The sequence below is a fragment of the Melanostigma gelatinosum genome (assembly GCF_949748355.1).
Source record: "Melanostigma gelatinosum genome assembly, chromosome: 3".
Taxonomy (NCBI): domain Eukaryota; kingdom Metazoa; phylum Chordata; class Actinopteri; order Perciformes; family Zoarcidae; genus Melanostigma; species Melanostigma gelatinosum.
This window is the reverse complement of record NC_136636.1, coordinates 23,968,775-23,990,258: the sequence shown is the minus strand read 5'-3', so window position 1 is coordinate 23,990,258 and position 21,484 is coordinate 23,968,775. Positions and strand designations below refer to the sequence as shown.

The 21,484-nt window shown below is 44.5% G+C and overlaps 1 protein-coding gene across 1 annotated transcript in view; it reads left to right on the top strand.

Moving 5' to 3' along the window:
• arhgef10la (Rho guanine nucleotide exchange factor (GEF) 10-like a) overlaps window positions 1–21,484 on the top strand; it is a 118,751-nt gene that overhangs the window by 74,978 nt on the left and 22,289 nt on the right. Inside the window, exon 19 of the mRNA XM_079265254.1 lies at window positions 9,663–9,784. Within this exon, the coding sequence (XP_079121380.1) occupies window positions 9,663–9,784 (122 nt within the window). The remainder of the gene's footprint in view (window positions 1–9,662; window positions 9,785–21,484) is intronic.

Here is a 21,484-nt window from a genome sequence, read left to right as displayed (position 1 = left end):
AGGCAGGGTTAAGGCTACAGACTTTGATGGCCCTCACAAGAAGAACAAGAGGCTGTCAAATCATGAGAGATTGCTGCCGAGACGTCGGCGACAGAGGCAGACGAATGAGTGTGGGCAAAGAGAGGGGAGCTGTTGAGGCTTTTTTTGGCGTATTTGTGTGTGTGTGTGTGTGTGTGTATCGGTCGGGGGGGGGGTTGTGAAAGGATGATTGAGACAAGCAATCAGTCCCACTGCAGGGAACAGAGGGCAGGCAGGGGGCCGTTGCCTGTGGTTACACCGCTAAGTGTGCCGGTCTCTCGCTTTTTTTTGCCCCTGCACACGGATCAATAGATGAGTGGAGTGTCGCTCGGAGCTTCTTGCACACACTCCGACACGCCTTCTTAATCCACTGTGTGATAACCTGTGCCATGCCGATGTGTACAGCGCAGGAGACGAGCAAGCTGTGGAAAAATGCAAAAGACTGCCCTGCTGTGTGGGCTGTAGGAGACACCGGGAGGGCTTTGCCTTCATCAGCCCAAGGATTCAGATGGCTTGGCTGCTGCGGTGGCTGATTTCTTTGCATCTATTCAAATTGCATTAGCTTGGACGTATTGTATAACTGTTATCGTTTTCGTTTTGTGCTGTTAAAGTATGTCTCCTCGAACAAAGAAGCCGGAAAGATTCCCTTTGATAACACTTTTAATACAAACATTGAGCAGAGCGCTCCCCGTCACAACAAAGAAAGAAAAAAGCATTCACTCAGTATGTGCTGGAGGGATTTTCTCTCAGCCCGAAAATGAATCTGTCAGCCAGCAAAGATCATCTCCCCATCTCGCTGTGCTCAAACATGGCAAATGTTTATGATGAGTAAACATCATCACGGATTTAATTAACAGATCACACACTCTCTCATTGATCCATGGGAAATATCAATTGCACTGGTGTATTTAATTAGTCTGTATCTTTTGCCCTTTGTGGGGTTTTGGGGTTGATAGAGTGCCATGCTCTGCAAATGAATCTTCATCAGCGAAAGACTTGAAAGAAAAGCATGATTGGAATAAAGAAATCGAGTATTCATCTTAGTATTCCAACCCTTTACCTTCTCAAATGATGTAGGTACACATAGTTATCGTACAGTAGCTGGGATTGAGTACACAGTGCATAGAGCTGACCTTCACCTTCAGCTTGTGGTATCTCGTCATTCATATTATAGATGAACTAACACTGTAGTTCAATCAGCAGAGACTTCATTTAGAGGGAGCAATGGCGCAGAATACAGGCTTTTGGAGTCTTCGGCTACTAGGACGCCACCGTGGGGTTGTATATTTAGAGCGTAGAGATGCCACAGTTAGTTCAGGACTTTCTTGTTGTTGCTTTATCTTGAGAAAATGAGTGCACTCGCTGCCCAGTCAGGTGGTAAGTTGCCCTGTAAAAGCCTCCCTTTTGAAGGGTTACATCCATGCAAGTGCAATTTATTAAGATGTGCCTCAGCATGCGTGTCTTTTCAGTGAGGCTCTTCTTTATGTCCAACCTGAAACAGTAAAATGACAACTACATTTCTGACTCCTGGGTCTTTTCTGAACCGCTGTTACTCTCTTCTTGTTGTGCTTTTGATGTTTCCAGATGTAAGTTTGTATTTTACTGGAGAGAATAAGGCTGCCTGCATATGTAGGAGACATTTTATTCTCTGGTCTACAGTGAGCCCAAGTGATCCGCATGACAACTCATTGATATAAATGTTAAATCATGTGGGGCTCAGACTGCATCCTTACCTTACGCCTCAGATTTTTAAAAATGAGTTTATTACTATTTTAACGCAATCACAATATCTTGTTTGTTTTCTGACAATTTGTTTTGTGTGAGGTTTTGGAAAATACATTATCTGTATGGTCTGTCACTTTCTCCAGCTCTGATGTCATAAAGCTTTTTTGTTATCCGTTTAAGATGTTAATCTACAGCTCAGTTTGCTTTGCTGTTTCCTACAGCGGATCCATGATTATACGAAGTGGTTTTGTGTTTACACAGGTGAATGAAACGAGGCCTGTATACAGTGAATGCCATGTTTTTATTTGTTGGACATATTCATATTCCGAGCCTTTACATTTAACGAATTGACCACACAAATGCAAAACAACCAGTTCATTGTATTAGCAAATAACCAGTTCATTGTATTCGCCGTAATATAACTTATGGGTTGTCATTTTGTATTATTTCCGACTGCAGGCATTAGTGGCTTTGCTGCAGTTCTCTTCCTGCGTTGACACGCTTGACACTAATTGGTACATATAGAGAGCCACAGCAACTCGCATGTCCATGGCCCCTACTTGTAATTACCATTAGGAGGCTGACGTACGTTAATGTTTCAAGGTAGTTTTATGGTTATGTCTTACAATTCACAACTATCCAAACACATACAGAATCTGCCTTTTGTGTTTTGACAAATGACTGTGAAAGTGATCGATAGAAGAGGAATGTGGTGGAGCAACTATTCTTGAGGGTTGTGTTTTCCTCTGTTCAGAGGTCCAACTGATGAAATTATTTGGTAAATAAAGAAGTGTAGACGTGTGTGTGTGTGTGTGTCGAGGTGAGTGGCCTGCGTGTCCCTGTTTCGTGCCGTTTTCGATTTAGTTCTGTGCGTCTCGTGTTCAGCGTTATTCATCATCATTATTACCACATGGGATTGAAGGTTAAGAGTAATTTGTGTTCCCTCACATCAACTCTCTCTCTCTCTCTCTCTCTTTTTTTTTTTTTACTGACTGACAAATTCAGTAGTAGAAGCCAGTGTACCCAACAGGAACATCATTTGTGCTAATCTAATAATTAGCTTTAGAAAGTTGATGATTACTCTGGGGTAAAGGAAATCACTGGCCCTGCTTCCTCACCTGAAGCAATCTGCCCTCAATTAAAGTCTTTTAATAAGTGACCTCACACCTCTCTGTATCCTGGCAGGGGCCCGCTGTGGGATAGTCGGCCCACAGGCCAAACCCTCCCCAAAATATGAATTATTAAAGAACACTCCACAACTCGAGATGACTGCAAATATAAACCGTATCATTATCCACCCCATTCCTAACAGTCAGTTATCACAGCATAGGGAAGTTGCGAGAATTGATATCTTCTGGGTCCAGGCTACAAGGCTAATGCCACCAATGACTCTCTCCAGGAAAAGTCGGGGCCCTGTATGCAGCTAGCCTTCTCAATTCCTGTCCTGCAAGTTTATAGAAAAAGAAAGGTGAGGCTGCGAAGAAACTGTTAATTCAATAAATCCGGCGACAACTGTACATGTTTCAGACTACTTTAATACGTATCCACGAACAACTGTTACACGTCTTCCGTTCCTCCAGAACAAACCACGTCACACGCATGCGCACTAGTTAACTCAGTACTTAACAAACTCCCCTTTCTCTTTAAAGAAAAACAGTCACAAAAACAAACATGTGTTTTTTAGAACCTTAAACATATAAACACAGGTTTAAACTTGCAACTTTAATGACTAGAGTTTGAGGGTAGTAAGGCTTTTGTTGATTAGCTCGTTTAGTCTTTAAGTTGCCATACACCTTCGCTGAGAGCCCTCAGCAGAACAAGTGCAGATGTCCCCTTCTTAGTCAAGCAGTCAGCGAGCTGTTCCTCGGAGGCTGACCACATAATCTGCTGGATGGTCCCAGAGTGGACGAGCTCCTTGACGCTGCTGATTTCGAGGCGGTCTCTTTTCAGTGACTGTCTTGGTGGACTTGACAGCATCAAGAAGAGAGTGATTGTCCGTTACACACACAATGGGCAAATTGTTCCGTGTGCAATCACCTGTGGTAAGTTCTGAGTAGAGTGTAGCCAAAAAGACTGCACTGTCAATGCCATCTGCAAGTGCCAAAGTCTCTCCTGCTAAGGTGCTTCGGACAACTCTCCTGATCCTCTGACTGCCAGCATATGGGTGAAAATCTTCCATTCTCTCCCATAAGCATGACCAGGTGTCCGCCTTGAGTGCCTCCATCTGGAAGGTTTCCCATCGAGGAATCACTGAACACCACTAGTTTCAGCGAGCTGTCTCTTCCCAAGTACTGAAACCTCAAAATCACCTCTTCTGATCTCAGTTTCCTGACAAGTTTGTTTGCAGAGTGCAGAGTCTGAACAGTAGCATGCTTTACACTTGATGCTAGGATGGATATGTCACACATTATGTCGGGTCTACTCTGCCTTGCTACCCACAATATTTGGCCAATCTTCGACTTTAACATGTCAGTCTCAGTGTCTGTTAGAGGAGCCTCTCGCTGTGTGGCTCTGTTGGGGTCCACATGAATGGCTTGTAGATTCTTTATGTAGATACTTTGTTGCACTTGTATCTCATCCTCTAAAGAGTGAACCTCTATTCCAATGTAGCTGAAGCTGTTGTGCTCTTCACGTCCAACTTAAAAAGCAACTTTCAAGTGAGGGATGACTGTTGTGGAGAATGTTTCTGAACCACCCCAGATGAAATCATCCACGTGACAAGCAAGGAGTCCCATCACATTGCAGGAGTCATCCAGCCAGTAGAACACTGCTGGATCAACTCGTGACACAGTAGCTCCCAACTGCTGCATAGTGTCTTTCACTCTGTTGTACCAATACAGAGAAGCATCTGCTAGGCTATAAACACTTTTTTAACTTCCATAGAATTCCCTTGCTCTGAGCTTCTTGGGGAGGATGGATATAGACATTTCGGGTTAACTCTTTGCCTTGTAAAAAGGCTGCTTTAATGTCCATAGAGTTTAGCTGCCATTGCTTTTGACATATCACTGCCATAATCATTTTTAGAGACTCCGAGGCACATGTAGGTGAGTCTTTAGGGAGCTCCTGAGTGTTCATTTCTTCAAAGCCTCTTGCAACTAATCTCGCTTTAGGTACAACACCATCAGGTGTCTCCTTGAGTGTGCACACCCACCTCGTAGAGATGCATTTCTGGCCTTCATCTTTCACCTCTTCAAACACATCATTATTTTTCCAGTTGCTGAGATCACTGTGTTTGGCAGACATGAAGGCATCATCATTCACAAATAAGTATGTCTTCTTCAGGATGGCTAGCACCTAACTCAACATGCTCAGATGGGACCACTTGAAGATTGTGTACTCGTCCTAAGTCAACAGAACCGGTAGTGCCAGAAATTTCCTCAGGCTCAATGTACTCCAAATTATACCAGTATTTGTATGTCCCATTGGCTTTTCCTGCCCTGCTGAGGATTTTTCCAGTGTGTGCTTGGCCACTCTCACAGCCTGTCCAGTTTTCAGACTAAGGCCCTCACAAGTTGTGGTTGAGTTGTTCTGTGATGCGTCCGATTGACCATGGCTATCTCCTTCTGGCTGTCTTGGTGTGTGAGGGGGTTCACTGTTCTCCTCACCATTTGTAGGCGTCTCTTCCTCACTTTCATTTTCAGTGTCACAGTTATTCTCATTGCAGCCAGGTTCTGGTAATGTTGTATGATGTTCAGTCCCTTCCAGCTGAATGTCGCTTTCTCCCAGCACTGCATGTGGGCTCTCTACTTTTCTAAGCCTGGAGTGATGTACGCGAACGTAAGTGCCACCATGCCTCACAAATATCACCGCACCATCTTGGCCGATGACCACACCTGGACCTTTCCATTCTGTACAATCCACCCGTTTGTAGGAGACTTTGTCCCCTGTTTCGTATCGGTCATCAATGGGCCGCAGTTGTTTACGAAGGGCTCTTTGGATCCTTTCAGAGGACTCAGCTTCTGTAAATGCTCTCCTTGCAGCATGTAATGTTGTGATATGCTGGGCTATCCAAGTACTCATATTAGTACCTTCCAGAGCTGGCGGCTTATTAGTGAGAACTGAAGGCAGATTTGGGTTTTGTCCAAATACCAGCTGATAGGGACTGTAGCCATGCACGTTGTGCATAGAGTTCTTTGCCATCAGGGCCCAGTCTAGGGCCATCCTCCAGTCACATCCATTGTCCTTCTTCACTTTCATCAGGATTTCAGTGAGTGTTTGATTATGCCTTTCCAAAAGCCCATTGCTCCATGGGCTGTAAGCTGCAGTTGTTTTCACTTCAATGTTTAAGCTTTCAGCCATGTTCCTCATATCTTCATTGTTGAATTCACCCCCATTGTCACTGAACAGTCTGCGTGGAGGACCATGAACACTTATCCAGCAATGTATAAAGTGCTTCACAATCTCTTTGGGTTTCTTGGTGGTGACGATACTCCCTGCACTGAATCGTGTGAAGTGGTCAATTGCATGCAGATACCACACTCCCGGCTCTAGCTCATGCAAATCCACAGCTACAGTTTCATTGTAGGTTGAGGCCATGGGCAAACCCACCGCAGGCTTTGGCTTGCTCTATCTGATTCACGTCTCACAATTCTTTACAATGTCCTTAAGGATTGTGGTGCATTCATCATCAGCAGGCCAGTAGTTTTTTCAGTCTGTCAACAGAGGCGTGTCCAAATTGCTTGTGTAGTTTCAACAGAACTTTCTGTTTTTCTTTTGTTGTCATGTTTTCTGTCACAGTGAGAATGTCATCCTCATTCTGGAGCTCATGTTCATCTGGGTTACTCACATCTCTGATGGTCACACAGTAATGTCCTGAAGATGTTAGTTCAGGTTTCACTGGCTGTTTAAACATTGTGGCTTTGTCATTTTCAATGTCTAAAACAGCACCTGCTCTTTTCAGTGAAGTTTTGCTTAAAAGCAATGGGATATTTACTGGGACCACTTCTGTTTCAATGTGACATCTGTCACAGTCTGTCCTATCATGGCTGGGATTTTCACTTTCTTTGTAGAATGAACAACTCTCCCATCACCAAACTTGAATGCTCTTCCACTCTTTGTGTCCCCCATTTTCAGTAACTCACGTTGTGTTAGTCCACTCATGAAATGATCAAGCCATTTTTCTCCACACACAGTTCTAGTGCAAGCTGTGTCAATGACGGCTGATCCTAGAGACTCCACCATGAATATCTCTGTGTCAGACAACGATTCTTTTGACAACAAAGTAATGTTGCATTCTTCAACATCTGTCACTTTATCATCCTCTGTAATTTTGATGTTCTCCCGTATCTGTCCAGTGGATTCGTCCCTTGGACAGCCGTATGGATCTGTGGGCTTGACCTGACATTACTTTCACGTTTGCCAGTAAACCGTGTGTAGTAGGCACAGTCAGCAGCACCCCCACACACACGGAGGTCAACAGCTCCCTCTTGTGGAGAATTATCGCCAAATACTCTTTTCAAGGCTGATTTCATGTTTACAAACGAAAGGTTTGGACATGCGGTAAGCGCTAATTGTTTGTCTTTAACATTAAGTCCTGCAGTATCAAGTAGCTTGAAAGCTAACACAGCATCTGGAAGCTCCATCTTGAACTTACGTATTCTGTTGTACCGGCGCTCAAACTCGACAATGTAATCGACCATGGAGACGCCATTTTCTCTTGTGATCCGGTCAAACTCTGTGTACGCCTCGTACTGGCGGTCCGTTTCCTCTTTCAAAAACACAGCGTCCAATTTCATGAGAAGTACATTCATTCCTTCATCGTCGTTCAAATCCACTGCGGCAATTTCTAGTGCACTATCCCTCGCTCTTCCCGTCAGCGATAAAGCGACCGCCAAGGCCTGCTTCTTCTCCTCGAGGTCCGTCACCAGCCTCCAAATTTCAACCTCATTTTTCCAGCTCTCGTAGGACTTCTTCTCGTCAAACGGCGGCGGAACTTTGTAATTGCCAGCTGCCATCCTCTGCTACCATGTTAATTCAATAAATCCAGCGACAACTGTACATGTTGCAGACTACTTTAATACGTATCCACGAACAACTGTTACACGTCTTCCGTTCCTCTAGAACAAACCGCGTCACACGCATGCGCACTAGTTAACTCAGGACTTAACATGAAGCACTTTGAATTACCTTGTTGTTGAAATGTGCTATACAAATAAACTTGCCTTGCCTTGCCTTGCTATCTGCAGCAAGTGACAACTTTGTTCGGCTTATTTTGTAGAACCGGTGTAGCATTAAGGTGACTAGGGGACATCTGGCTAGTTAGCTAGCGTTCTAATTCCGCCATGCGTTAAGTGCAGAAAATGAGCAGCGGGCCGGTGGTCCCTCTGCCTTACTCCCCTTCGGACAAGCCGACCAATCCGTCTCAAGGGCTGCTTCCTCCGCTCTCTTCCCGGCAAGCTGTGACAACACCTCTCTAGCCGCAGTGACATGTGTTGTCACCATAACAACAGACACCTGGCAACATACTCACAGCAGCTTCTGTGGTAGTTACCGCTACAGGACCACGTATTTGGCCATGATGACTCACACACAGACTCACAGGGTGAAAACAACACCAGCCGCACAGGTTGCGTTCTTTTTTTTCAAAACATAATTTGCTCTCTGCTGTCAGCATTTTAAAAAACAAATATATATATATGCAGTATATACATGGTATTTCCACATAACTGGAACCTGTGTATCAGATGAAGGGAGATGAATGAATGAAACTCCATTTAAAAACAGATTGAAAAGGGAACAATGAAATATCAAAGAGAGAAGAAGTCATAGCATTTGATTCGTCTTTGATATATGAAAACATCCGACCCGCATATACCCAATGCTGCTCTTTCCTGTCCTTGGCGTTCGCCTTTTGTAGAAATATGTTTTGTCGTTCATTCAGATGTACTCAAGCTTTGAATGTGACAAGGATTTCGCTCCACTGTGATTCCAGTTTGCAAACTGTCAAGAGTGATGTCACATTTATGTTCGTTCAGGAGTGGTAATTCTGAAACGAGTGAGGTACACGTTTTTAATTTCACTTCATTGTTCTTACAAAGAAAAAGGGTAATGTCAGTCACTTCAGTTCAAACATCAGGGAAGTTTGGCCTAACGAAAGTTGTGTCAGTGTGGCCAAAACAGAGGAATAAAACAAATTTTACAACCTCGGTGCCATCAGTGCGAGCCCATCTATTTGGCCCCGAGGCGCTCCCCTTACTGGTTTACCAGAAGGAGAGTGAGTAAATAATACTCTCATCAAACAAACTCCACTTCTACTTCTGCAAATGAGTCCGATGCATCTGTGACCGTGCCTCGGAGGCAGACAACAGATATAAAGTGTAGCTTGTTCCAAACGTAACGTATGGTAACAACGCAAGGAAGCTCATTTTAGCAAGCTGTTAAATTTCATGCACAATTTAGTTCCCGTAAATTGAAATTTATGATTGCAAAATTTCATAATGAGAGTACTTTGGCTGATTTGCCCGGCGCCTTGTCAGAGGCGCACCTGTTGTACGGCTCAGAGCTATAAGGGCGGCAGGGTGATGGAGCATACGCCAGGCAAATCCATAATTATAACTCAAATCCATGCAGTTGCATTTTCTCCTGCTGGGACTGACTCTCACTGTTGATTAAGTGCAGGTTTAATCACTGTGGAGGCTCTGTGTTGGCAGTACCCGGCCTCGCCTCCTCCAACAGGGAATAAGCCTCTGGCTGATTAGAACATTCACATGCTGATAACACCATCTATACATTACATACCTGCGGTAGCAAAATCTCTGACTGGTGATTTTGCGTGGTGTTGACAGAGCTGGAAGGAGGCGATATCTCACTGAGGGTCAGATGCAGGATGTCAAACAAACAAAAAACCTACAGCAACAAGTTAGTAGCACATTTCTGAGAAGAAATTTAAAAAGAAAATTCTCTCTTGTTTTCTTTTTCAGGGCAGGAGAATTCACTGGGCTGGTTATGTGGACAGGACGAAGGGAAGACCATGTCCCCGTTTTCCTGTCCGCTGCTGGCCTGTCACATGCCGGTCTTTGCTACTAAGTCACCGGAGAGAAAGGTAAATCCGCCGGCAAAGGTCCTTTATCTAAATCACATGAACTTCTCAGACAGTTGGTACGTGTTTTAAAAGGAGGACATTTGCATATCATTGTCTTTCTCGCGTCTGCACACATCACATGAACACATAAACAAAAAAACAAAAGGTCGTGTCAATGCAGCTCAGCTATAGTCCAGACAGTAAACACTGGAAGACTGTTCCTGGCCTCAGTGTGGATTATATGGTAGTATGATATAAATATATATATATATATGACGCAGAAATTATTTCAAATTCAGCAGAGAAACCACTGATATATAAAACAAAAAGGTATAAATGTTTGTTTGTAAATAACTTGGCAAAAGAAATACCTGACAAAGAAAGGTACTTTATCACATAATGCAAACATCCTAAATGTAAACGTATCGAAGCAAGAAGCAACGCTGCACATTCATTTGTAAGTAAAGGGGAAGCTACCTCGGGGTGAATGGTATCGCAACCTTTGTAGGTATTGTCATACTGTCCAACCCTTTCTGGTCATATTGTCAAAAAAATGAATTTAATTAAACAAAAGAAAGTATTTTAATGCAAACAAATAAGCAAAACTAAATGATGTATAAATATTAACTTAAAAACAGACTGATGAGTAAAGCACTGAGCATAATACCATAGAAAGGAATTCTTTGTTACAGTGTGGCTGTTATCAGTTTATTTTAATTGGATGCACACAATAAAACGCAGAAACTATTATGAGTAATGAATCGTGAAGTACATAAGAAACACGATGGAATAGATGACTTGGATCATGGACCGTCTTACTGTCGTTGTGTTTAAAGTTTAGCATCGCTGCATCTTTCTGAGTAGAGCTCAGCAATTCTACTCAAGCAGCAAAGTGCTTCCTCACCGACGCTAAGTTCTCCTCTCAAGCAGCCATGAGTCCATGGCGGCGGCGGTGGGATCTGTATTTTAATAAAGATTTTTGTTGCAAGAGATCATAGTGCCATTTAACACAGTCATTTCCCATTGAAAGCAATCAAAGCCCACTTGTCTTGCCCTAACAGCTAAAAATACATTGTCTCAGCGATGATCTCACTCAAAAACACCTCGACCGTTGGAATTACAAGGTGACACCAGAGCATCCCCTAAGATGCTGAAGAATTCCGATCAATACAAGCTGTTAAGACCTAGAAGCCTCCAATAGATCATACGGTCAGCACAGGTGAGAGATGGACTAAGAGGGGTTTAGAACTCAGTGGGAATGGAATAAAATCAATCTGCAAGAGCTGAAAGATGATATTTCCGACCACATTTCCTTGCGCTATAATGCGGTTATGGGTCTCACTGAGCAAGGTGGGTGGGGGGGGGGGGCAAATTACCATGGCCACTGGGGGGGAGGATGTTATAAAGTGATCATGCAATTATCTTAATGGCTGCAGGACACCCAATCATAAATCAATGTTCTACCATTAGATTAAGACCCGCACGCCAACCCGAAGTCTGCTGGCCAAGCGGACGAGATAGGGAAGGTGAGGTGAAACGGCAGCTGCAAGTGCGGAAAGTGTAGGCCGATAGCTTCGACACGGTAGGGTGGGGGGGGGGGGGGGGTAGGGTTTCCCAAAAGATCTCGCCGGCGTTCCGCAGTGCTCTGCCAAAGTGTGTTACACCTGGCTGGAAGCGGCGCCAAGTCAATGAATGTATTTTGACCCTGCAGTCTCTTAAGGATCTGCTCATCCTCTCCTCGCGCAAACAAATCAAGCACCTGAGCACGCCGGTGCAGGGCACGGCAGCCCCGCGACCGTCCCGCAATGTTGGCTTTTGCCGTGAAGCAGTTTCACGCGGTGTTATTTTCTGACGGCTGTCAAACTTGAGCATGTGTGTTGTTTTCACATCAGTCGGTTGCTGTAAAGACCTGCGCTGGTCGCTCACGTTATTCAGGCTAAAGTTAGATGAAAGGGAAACATTCATGCTGGCATTGCTGTGTCAGCAAGTATGTGCTCATTTAAGTTTTTGCAACGCATGGGCTCGAGCTGCATGTTTCTCTGTTTATGTTTGGCTGTGCGCTGTGCACCTCTGAATGGGTTTGTGATAGGAACTTGGGGGGGGGCTGGGTATCAGAAAGCTGAAGAGGTAAGCAGTAGTATTTCTTTTCCTTTTTTTGGGACTAAAGAGTAGGTAGCATTAAGGTAGTGACTTTAAGTCCTTCATGCAGAGCAGACTGTGATTAGGGGCAGAACTGAGCAGCACCCCCCCCTTCTCTCCCTCTCTGTGTCTCCATCTTTGCCTCAGCCACTGCCTCTGACACACACGCCTCTCTGTGCCAAAGCTCCGCAGCATCTCTTTCTCCAGCTCTTGCAGCTTCTCTTGGCACTCTGAGTTACAGTGAGTAGAAAGGATGAAGAGCAGGAGGCGAAGGGGGAAAAAAAAGAAATCCGAGATTCAAAGAGATGTGGCCGAAGGGGCCGAAGCCATTTCCGACAGAAAATAAAGTTCCAAAGCAGCGTAGCATGAACAACGCGCACAGGTCACCTCAGGGATGTCGACCTCCTGCCGGCCGTGTGCAGCTCTGCGCGCGCCGGTCCACTCGGTGGGAGCTGGAGTGGGCTACTGGGTGAACTCGTTAGGCACCGGAGATAAACCTTATCACAAGTCCGCTGAGTGAGAACAGCGGGGGCAGACGGCCTCCACTCAATTTATCTCTTTCATTTTCTCCTTGTCTTTCTCTTCCCCTCTCGCTCGATCTCTCACACACACACACACACAGAGAACCAGACGCTATCTTTGATAACAGACAAACCGCATGCTGATGGTCCCTGTTGTTTAAACAGTCTATGCGCGCTCCGTTTCCTTGCCCTCTCTGCCATTTGGAGAGATGAAACGGAGCAGCCCAAAGGGAGAGTGTGATGCAGTTGGGTTAAGACATTATTAGGAGGCGCTGCAGCAGAAGAGGGAACGGCTGAACCAGGAGAGTCAGCTGGAAGAATTATAAGCATTTTCTTGCATGAGTAGCATATCGGTGCGTGATATTGATTTGAACAGGACTGGTGCCTATAATTGTGACAGATGGATAGATCAGAATTTGACTAAATCTTTGACACAAATGTTTTACAGAAATGTGAAAAATCACATTCAGGCATTCCTGACATTTGCAGTCGTGTTCCTAAGTTTCTAACATACATCACCTGCAGTGCTGAAAGAGTAGGTCAGGCTTATCTTCATCTTTGTCTGAGTGGGTCGTTTTGGGCTACAGGAAGGACAAAACACGCAATGTAAAGATGTCACCTTGAGCTCCAGTAATCTGCAATGTTCATTTTTCATTATTCTCTGACATTTTATAGACTAAATGGTTTCTGAAACATTCAACATAATTGTTTGCAGAACTTCCTGCTATCACTGTCCCAGAAGTAGCAGACGCATCTCGGAATATTCACTTTCTTGCTCTACCAGCGTTAACAGAGGCGTGTGGTTTGCAGGGATCGTAGTTATATTTCTTTCTTTTCTTTCCGTATCTAGAACCTAACTCAGCCGTGTCCCCCACTGCCGCTGTTTGACTGTATGAACCAGCTGTTTCCTTCTGTTCTGTTCTGTGTCGGTGCGAAGACCTATAACAGATGCATTCATGAAACCAAATCATCAGACGGCTCAGCCAGCTGTATAACAAGTGGCATTGGGTGGCGTCACTGAATGGAACTGAATGGCTTCAATGATGTGCCTGTCTCTATCTAGGACACATGTTTTCTTGCGCACTGTATTTCATTGTCAGCACTCATTCGACAGAGCTTTGAAGAAGATCAATGCCCGCTTTCCTGTCCTGATCGAAACATTCTCAAAGAGCCTCATGTGCATATACTGTATGTGCAGCATTTCATGGCGAGGGGACAGGAATCCCTCGGCCGCATAATGGTCTCCTCCAGCAGGAAAGCACCTCTCCCTCTGCAACTCTAAAAGGACCCGAAAGATCCAAGGCTGCAAAGACTTTCAAAAGAGTAAACGGGCGTGTTTCCAAACTCCGTTTATGAGGCATCAGGCTAGGACAGGGCTGAGGAGGGCTGCTGTGCCAGAGCTCTTCTAATACCTTGGGGGATTTCATCATATATGCTTTTGAAGTGCGTAATGACAAACTGGGAAAGGGTTCGGGCTGCATCGGGGTTAGCTTCCTTTCTCTTTCTGAGAGGATTAGCTTCTATGTCTCAGCTCAGGAAACCGCTAAAAGCTCGGTCACATCTCACTAGTTATACACTCCACGAGTTCATACAGATCACACAGATCACCACTGTATTTTTGTGATTCAGTCTTCAAAACCCATCTAACGTGTTATCGGCCATCATGTCTGTCTTTGTCATGTGGTGAAGTCACAGTGTACCGGGGTCAATGGTACCTGCGCTTATTGACTCGGGCTAGCCGGTGCTTTTCGGGGCAGGTGGTGCATGTGCCTCTCGCTCGCTGTGTCATCCATCTTCACCCTCGCTGACGGGGTGACAAGAGAGCAGCGCTGTGCATACAGCTGGCCACATGAAAGCATCTGTAAGTACAGAATATTAGCTGCTTGAGTGGCAAAGTACACTGTGCGTCGCATTGTCTGGTGAATGACTCGACGGCTCTTACAGTCAAGATGAAGGAAACAACTGAGTGTGAAGGCTGTGCGTGCGTGCGTGCACTGTAGCACACAGCATAACAGACACTATGTTATGAAATAATCTTAAAAAAGAGCACAGTGTGGAAGAGGTGGCCTTTCCCTGCTGCAATGCCTTTCTGGTGATTTATTTCCTCTCCTCCTTCCAGCCAGTTTTTTAAAAATTCTAATTTCTTGAAGGTAAAGTCATCGCATTGACACCTCCTGCAATGCTTTCTCCCTCTTGTTTGAAGGTTGTTCCCTGCCTTTACAGAGAGGCAGATATCAGCCACCTCTTCTCTGATTTGCAGAGAATGGATTCCACAGCATGGATCTAAAAGCTCCTTCTAACACCGCAGCAATATCCGTCTTGCAAAACAGAAAAACACAAAACAGTGGGATGCACCTGTTCTGTTCTATTTCAGACCTGAGCGTCCTCTAGATCTGTACTCTTTCTCCTTGACTTGTTGGGAATGCAGGCGAACGTACAGTTGGCAGGCTTTTCTGTGATTATCAGGGTCGAATGAATCATGATGATGACCAACAACGCTGACTGGGCCACGCTTTTATTTCCCTATTTAGCTGTTTTTTGGCTTAATGATAATTTTCACAAGTCATCTTGCCGGTATGCCATCAGTGGGTACCCATCAGCTGCTTAATGTGTTTTCTACCTGCACAGGATGTGAGTTTCTGCATGATGTTTGATTTCCATTTCATAGTGAGATTACATTTTAATGTAAAAGACCTAATATCAAGCATTAAGCTGATGTTTTCAGGACATGTGGCAGAGCCTAATGTGGCAGCTACTCCCAAAATCAACAGGTGCGCTCGACAATATTAAATTCATAGATACTAACTTCTTTCTCTCTGTAAAGCTGCTCCGATGGCTTCCTGCAAGGTTCACTCTGCGGAGATGCTCAGGAATTCCGTATAACGCATCTCCCGATCGATTTGTATTTGATGAAATGTGTTTGTTGAAATGCACTGAGACCTGCATTTAACTCAAATCGTGCTGTACATTTTTGGAGCCACTCTCCACACAAAAAACAAAAACAAAAAACTGAGCGCTGCTGCTCATTGAAAGGGGGAAGCCAAGCTGTCAGCATGCGGAATATTTAAATGCCAGGCCAAGTGTCAACTCGACTTTCTCTGCATGACGGCGGATCACGTTGCTGATGCGGGCCCTGGCCCTCCTGGTCAGCTCGGCTGAAACCCACCTCCAGACACGCCAGACTTGTCACTGTCACAAATACAGCGGAAAGTGACAGCCCACCAGCTCTGACTGCTTAACACTCCCGCTCAAAGAGCACCTCTCGCTGAGGTCAGGGCAGAAGTCAAACTTTGGCATTTGCAGAGAGAACGACTCAGAGAGAGTTGTGACAGTTTGCGACCTCTTAACTAATGGACCTGGGAGTGTACAGAGGGCAGGCTTTCTCCTTTTGCACATCTGGATCTCTCCACTCGCAGCATCAGAAGTCAACGTTATTAAACTCAAGTAATGGTTATACGGTACTTTTAAGCCAAAAAGCTTGAAACTGCTGGCTCTGCTGCCTCCGTTTGCGATAAGTCCCATGTCAGCACCAAACAGCGACGCTAAAGCCACAGAGGCAGAAATGTAGTTGTGGTGGGCGGGCAGTGGGCACCCCTGGTGTAAATCCTGACTGACGTGCTGTTATTATTGAATGGAGGTGGCTAAATGGAGGTGTGTGTGTCATCATTTTCATGAGCGCTTGTAAAATAAATGTAAAGAAAAGAAAATCCACGTAAAAGTACAAAGTATTCCAAGTTTATTCGATTAATTATTCGGTTCAATTTGACCAGATGTTTGACCAGATGTTTTCTCTAATAGCGTGAGATACAGAGTTTCTAGTGTTCCAAAAGAAGCCTACGATGATGTAACCAATAACATGAGAGCATGTATGAGTTGTATTATGAATGGATGTCAACAGCACAGCCTTCCTCCTTCCAACTGAGCTCTGAATTCATTTACTAAACAGCTGGAACAGGGACGGTGAAAAGGGTTTGGGTTTTTTTATTTGCCAACGTAATGACAGGATGAAGGTGTGGTTTTATTTGGACTGCTCAGTCTGATTTGCACAGTTAAGGTGCACTAAAGAGAGTTGATTTACTGCATGGTAGTTCAGTCGCCGTGCTCTAATTTACATGGCGACTGCATTGTAGTTGCCACTTGCTCTCGCACCGCAAGTCTGGCTTCCGTGCTATGCATTCCCTTTCCCCTTCATGACTCTCCTCGCCAACAGAGGGCAGTGCGGTGTCTGTGTAGACGTGGAATGGGGAGCGACACACCCACCGCTTGACATTGAGGTTATTTGCAAAGGGCCTGATCTGTTGCTGCGACAGTTAACCTACTAATTACAGGGAATCAAAGAGACTCTAGCAATGCCTCAGAGCAGAGCCTTCCTTCTCTGGCCCCGAGTTTCTGCTCACTCTGTACTTGTCAAGATAGCATGCAGGAACAAATTATGTACCCAGAAGGGAAATCCTGCAGATCTGCTAAATGTGCTAATTCGGTCACATTCTTCCTCTTTACGTCAATGCGGAGAGGCAAAAACGGCATCAATTCTAAAGGAAAAAGGGGAGAAGGCTCTCTCTCCTCTTTGATTTTCTATCGTGGCAAACAAATCCTGTCTGCTGCAGTGATATGCCCTCTCCTTATTCTCTGCTAATTAGTCTTCCTGCTACTTGCTTTCAAGAAATGCACAACTACCACTCTGGATGCTGCTTCATTTGTTGTGTTGGCCAGTGTTAAGAGCTTTAATGACGGGTTGTCTCTACCCTCTGCACTCTGTGAAAGTAGGTGCAAATAGGGACTGTCATGTGATTTAGAAAGTGTTTACGTGTAGAAAGTGTGAAAAAATGAGTTCTTTCATGAAATGGTTAATGCTTGTAATACCATGGCTAGAACAGATATAAACGGCTTTATAATATCACAATACGGGCTTGAAACAATGGGCCTGAAGTGCGGTGCTTGAACAATCAGATTCCCGTTTTGAGAAGCGCTTGTGATTTGTGTTCGTCTCATGTCGTGCCAAACAGGCCACCACAGAATTAGGATCCAAGCATTGTAAGGGGGCAGATTGAAATTCGGGAGGTGCTCCTTCATGTGCAGAGCTTCCTTGGCAAAAGTAGCTGCAACCGCCACATGGCAAGGGCCGAGCTGCTGCCACAGCTCCCTTTGTTCTGCGTTTCCTGCCATCTGATAAAGGATTATAGAAAGCCTCGTCCACTCCTGTGCCCGGGGTTTCATCGAGCAGCCCCTGTGTTGACAAACAGTTGTGTCAGTTTCTGTCTTTGAGGTAGGTACAGATCGCTCATCCAGAGCTTGTCTGAGCCCCGTGCCGATGTCCCCCGTCTCTGTCAGAGGGGGAAGTGAAGATGGAGGAAGTGATTGATTACGCACAGAAGTTTTGGCCCGTAGTCCTCTTTTGAACCCATTAATGCAGGAGTGGGTGTATGGATCTTTATGTGTGTGTGTGTGTGGGGGGGGGAAGGGGGGCTAGCGACACAGCGAATTTGCATCACATTTGTTGGGCGTGTTGCAATCGCTCAGCGAGCAGCGGTGAAGGACACGCAGGAAGAAAATCTCAGTCGAGACATGAATATGAGTTTGTGATGTCCTACCAATGTCAGGCAGTGGCTCTGAGCAGCGATATGCAAAACCGCTCTCCAACTTCATTCCACTCATTGCTGATGTGATCTGTGACATAGCCAGGGGAGACAGGGAATCGTTACTGTACAGACAGTGGTTATTAAATTGAGGCAAATGTCCTGAGCCGGTTTTAATAATAAGCTGATAGCCAGATGGTTTTGCCTCGAGTGCCAACCTCCTCTAAAGCAGCTATACGTGCCCATCAAGAGTTAAACATCAGACTGTCTACTCAGCCCTCTCGATGGTTTAATCGTATTGTATTCAAGTGACTTTGAATATTCCGAACGTAACGCAGGCCTGCGAGCACAGCAGGTGGTTGGCCCTTTGATCTTCGCTCGTAGATGGCGGTGGAATTTTAAACCGCAGGGCGACATCGAGCTCACGGAATCATAACATGAGAAGCAAGTTCCAACTTTGATCCTGTTGTCCTTTTGAATGAGCTTCATTATGAGAGCACAATGTATTGGAGAACAGATAATGAGCAAACAGTGTTTTGCTGTCCCCGTATGGTTGTGTCATGAGAGTGTGTCCACAAACAGTGTGTGTGTATAAGAGCTTATGTGGCATACATACTGTACAATGTATATGTACTCAGCAGCAGCTGTATGATCATTTTGGAGGAGGCAGTTTGTGGTGCTATTGTACTGTGCTTAAGTATACAGAGATGTGTTTTTGATGTTCAGCCTCCCCTCACTGATATATGACAGTAACACTTTTCAGTGTAACACACCACAACAGTAACACAAACTGCCGCCTCCCAAATGACCAAACAGCTGGATCAATGACTCTTATGAACGCAGGACTTATTGCAGGACGATTGGATTGGATTGCATGAGCTCGCTGTATCTAATAGACTGGCAACTGAGTGTATACATCTCGATGATGTGCCATGTGATCGATTGTTCTTTTTCCTTTTCAGCAAAAAGGCAGTTGTTACAATTTTGAAAGACAAATATTGTTAGGGGGGTCTGGGGCCCACAGGGAGCAGGACTCAAAAGCAGACTCAAGGCGAGGTAGATAGGTTCCACGTACAAGTTCTTTACTTTGATCAGGGTTCGGTACACAGGAGAGGCACACAGGGACATATCGCTGATACGCTCCTCAAACATCTCCGAGACAAACTGGCACAGGACAAGGAGGAAACACCGACTAAATACACAGGGGAACGAGGCCCAGGTGGAAGCAATGAGGGCGGGGCTTGTAATCACCCAGGAGGACGGCACACGAGGGAGGGGGGGTGTCTGAAACGAGAGACAAGGTGAGTGATAGACAACACAACAGGAACAGACTGTGGCAACAAACACTACCCAGAAGGTCTAGGCGTAACAAATATTGGTTAAAACTAGCTAGTTACCTCAAAGTGTATGTATCTGTCAGATAAACAGACACAGGAACAGCTTCTCTCCACTGGCCGTCACTCTGACGAACAATTAATCAGTCAAACTGCACGACCACCTCCATTCTGCACTACTACCTTAATTGCACAGACACTGTTGTTGTATAGGATTGTGTCCATATTTATATATATGTATATTTATATTTATATATGTCGTTAAATGTTTACGCTTACATCTGTTCTACTTTGTTTTTTGTTTTTTTTCGTCCCTGTTTAAATTTTTTTTTTTTCAATATATTTTACATTTTTCTTTCCTGTTTATTTGTAACATTCTGTGTATGTACGTGGAGATCAATGTAAAACCGGAGTCAAATTCCTTGTATGCGTACACGTACATGGCCAATAAAGCTGATTCGGATTCTGATAAACCCTGATGAAGATACAGGGAAATAATTTGACACTTTCCAAAGTGTCAAATGCATACATTGTATTTTGTCCCCAAAAATTCCCACAGTCGAACAAAAACATTTGCTAACAGGGAACATGTGCAGTACATTGTTGCTAAAATCCCACAGTTGAATTTTTAGTCTTTGACGGTTATCAGAAATGACCTTTATGCAACACTACACCTGCCAGTGAAATGGAAGGATGATGCAAGTGTCCGAAATCCTAATGTATGACTTATTACAGAGAAGCGGTTCCCAACCTTTTCCATTGGATGGAGTGATATCAGACGATACCGCAGTCATTTAGCCATCTGCTGTCAGGAAACATTGTCTTGTTAAATCGAAGAAGGAAAACAAATCAGTAGTGAAACATAGTGTAGTCTGAAATTAAGGTCAAACTTGTTTTTTTGTCAGAATCGGATGTAATGACCGTGTGACCCTGGCAATTTGACTTGGAAAATTGTTGTATGTTTGCACCCCAGGCATACAGCATTTCGTGTCTCTGCGGTCATCCTCAGTGAACTGTCACTTTTCTTCTTCCATCTGTGTTTGTTTTTCCAGTTGTACAGTTATTCACATTCTTTATTCTTTGTTTTTTAAACTGTATAAAAGTCAGTTTTACTGTTGTTTTTTTGTTTGCTCACCTCCTCAGTTAGAATTTCTAGCACAAGAAAAGAATCTGTAAGAAATCAAAAAAAGGAAAGTTAGAGGGGTGTTGCTTCTCTGCCGAAGAGTACCATCCAAATGCACGTAATGGATATAGAGTATTAGCAGTTTGTCAGAGTCATTAATCAGTTACTAAATCAGGGCCAGCTGCAGAACAACACATTTTAGCTCATGATAGATGTTGAGCATCCGCAGCAGACACGCTGTCAGAGAAGCAGAACTCATGTTGACAGAAAAGGTCAAAATAGACTAAATACGGTCAAAAAACTCTGCATCATTTAATATTTCATGAAGAAATCAATGAGGAGACGCCGCTCTCCATCAGAGCTTTCATTTTTGATAACCCGAGCAGCAACTTTGCAGAGTCTGATGTTAGGAGCTTGTTTAGTGTGCATTACCTGTAGCAGTGCTCTGGATGTAAGTCATTTCAGGATGACAGGCCGTCCTGCCCGTAGCCTTAGGCGGTGGTTACGGTGGGGAGGGAGCGCCAGCACCAGTCAATTACCAGTTAATAAACAGTGGACGTTTTCTATTAGTGCTTGTTAGTGCATGTAAAAGATTGTTGGTATGTGGAATTGGGGGAAGGCACTGTGACTGTGGAATTAGAAAAAATAAATAAAAAAATGCAGCCATACTTCCTTTCCCTGGGTCTAATAACAGCACCCACTTCTCCGCACGAATGCCGTTTTTACGGAGATGATATTTTTGATTTGATTTTCAGCAGTGCAATATATAATATTTGCAAACTCGTTTTTTTTCGTCTCAACAGTGCAGAAATGTGGGCTCAGGAGTTTTGCTCAATGCAGTATCTCATAAGTGACTGTAGAGAAGTCTTTCCAATAAAGAGAATGCATTGCATAAGCATGGCGGAGGCCAGACAATGCAATGCTGGCCGCAGTGTGTCATTGTCATTGATAACATTATGGTGCCCCGGGAGGATATGATGCTCGAGAGCAGATTTCACAGTGCTTGCAGAGCAATGAGTGTTGCTGTA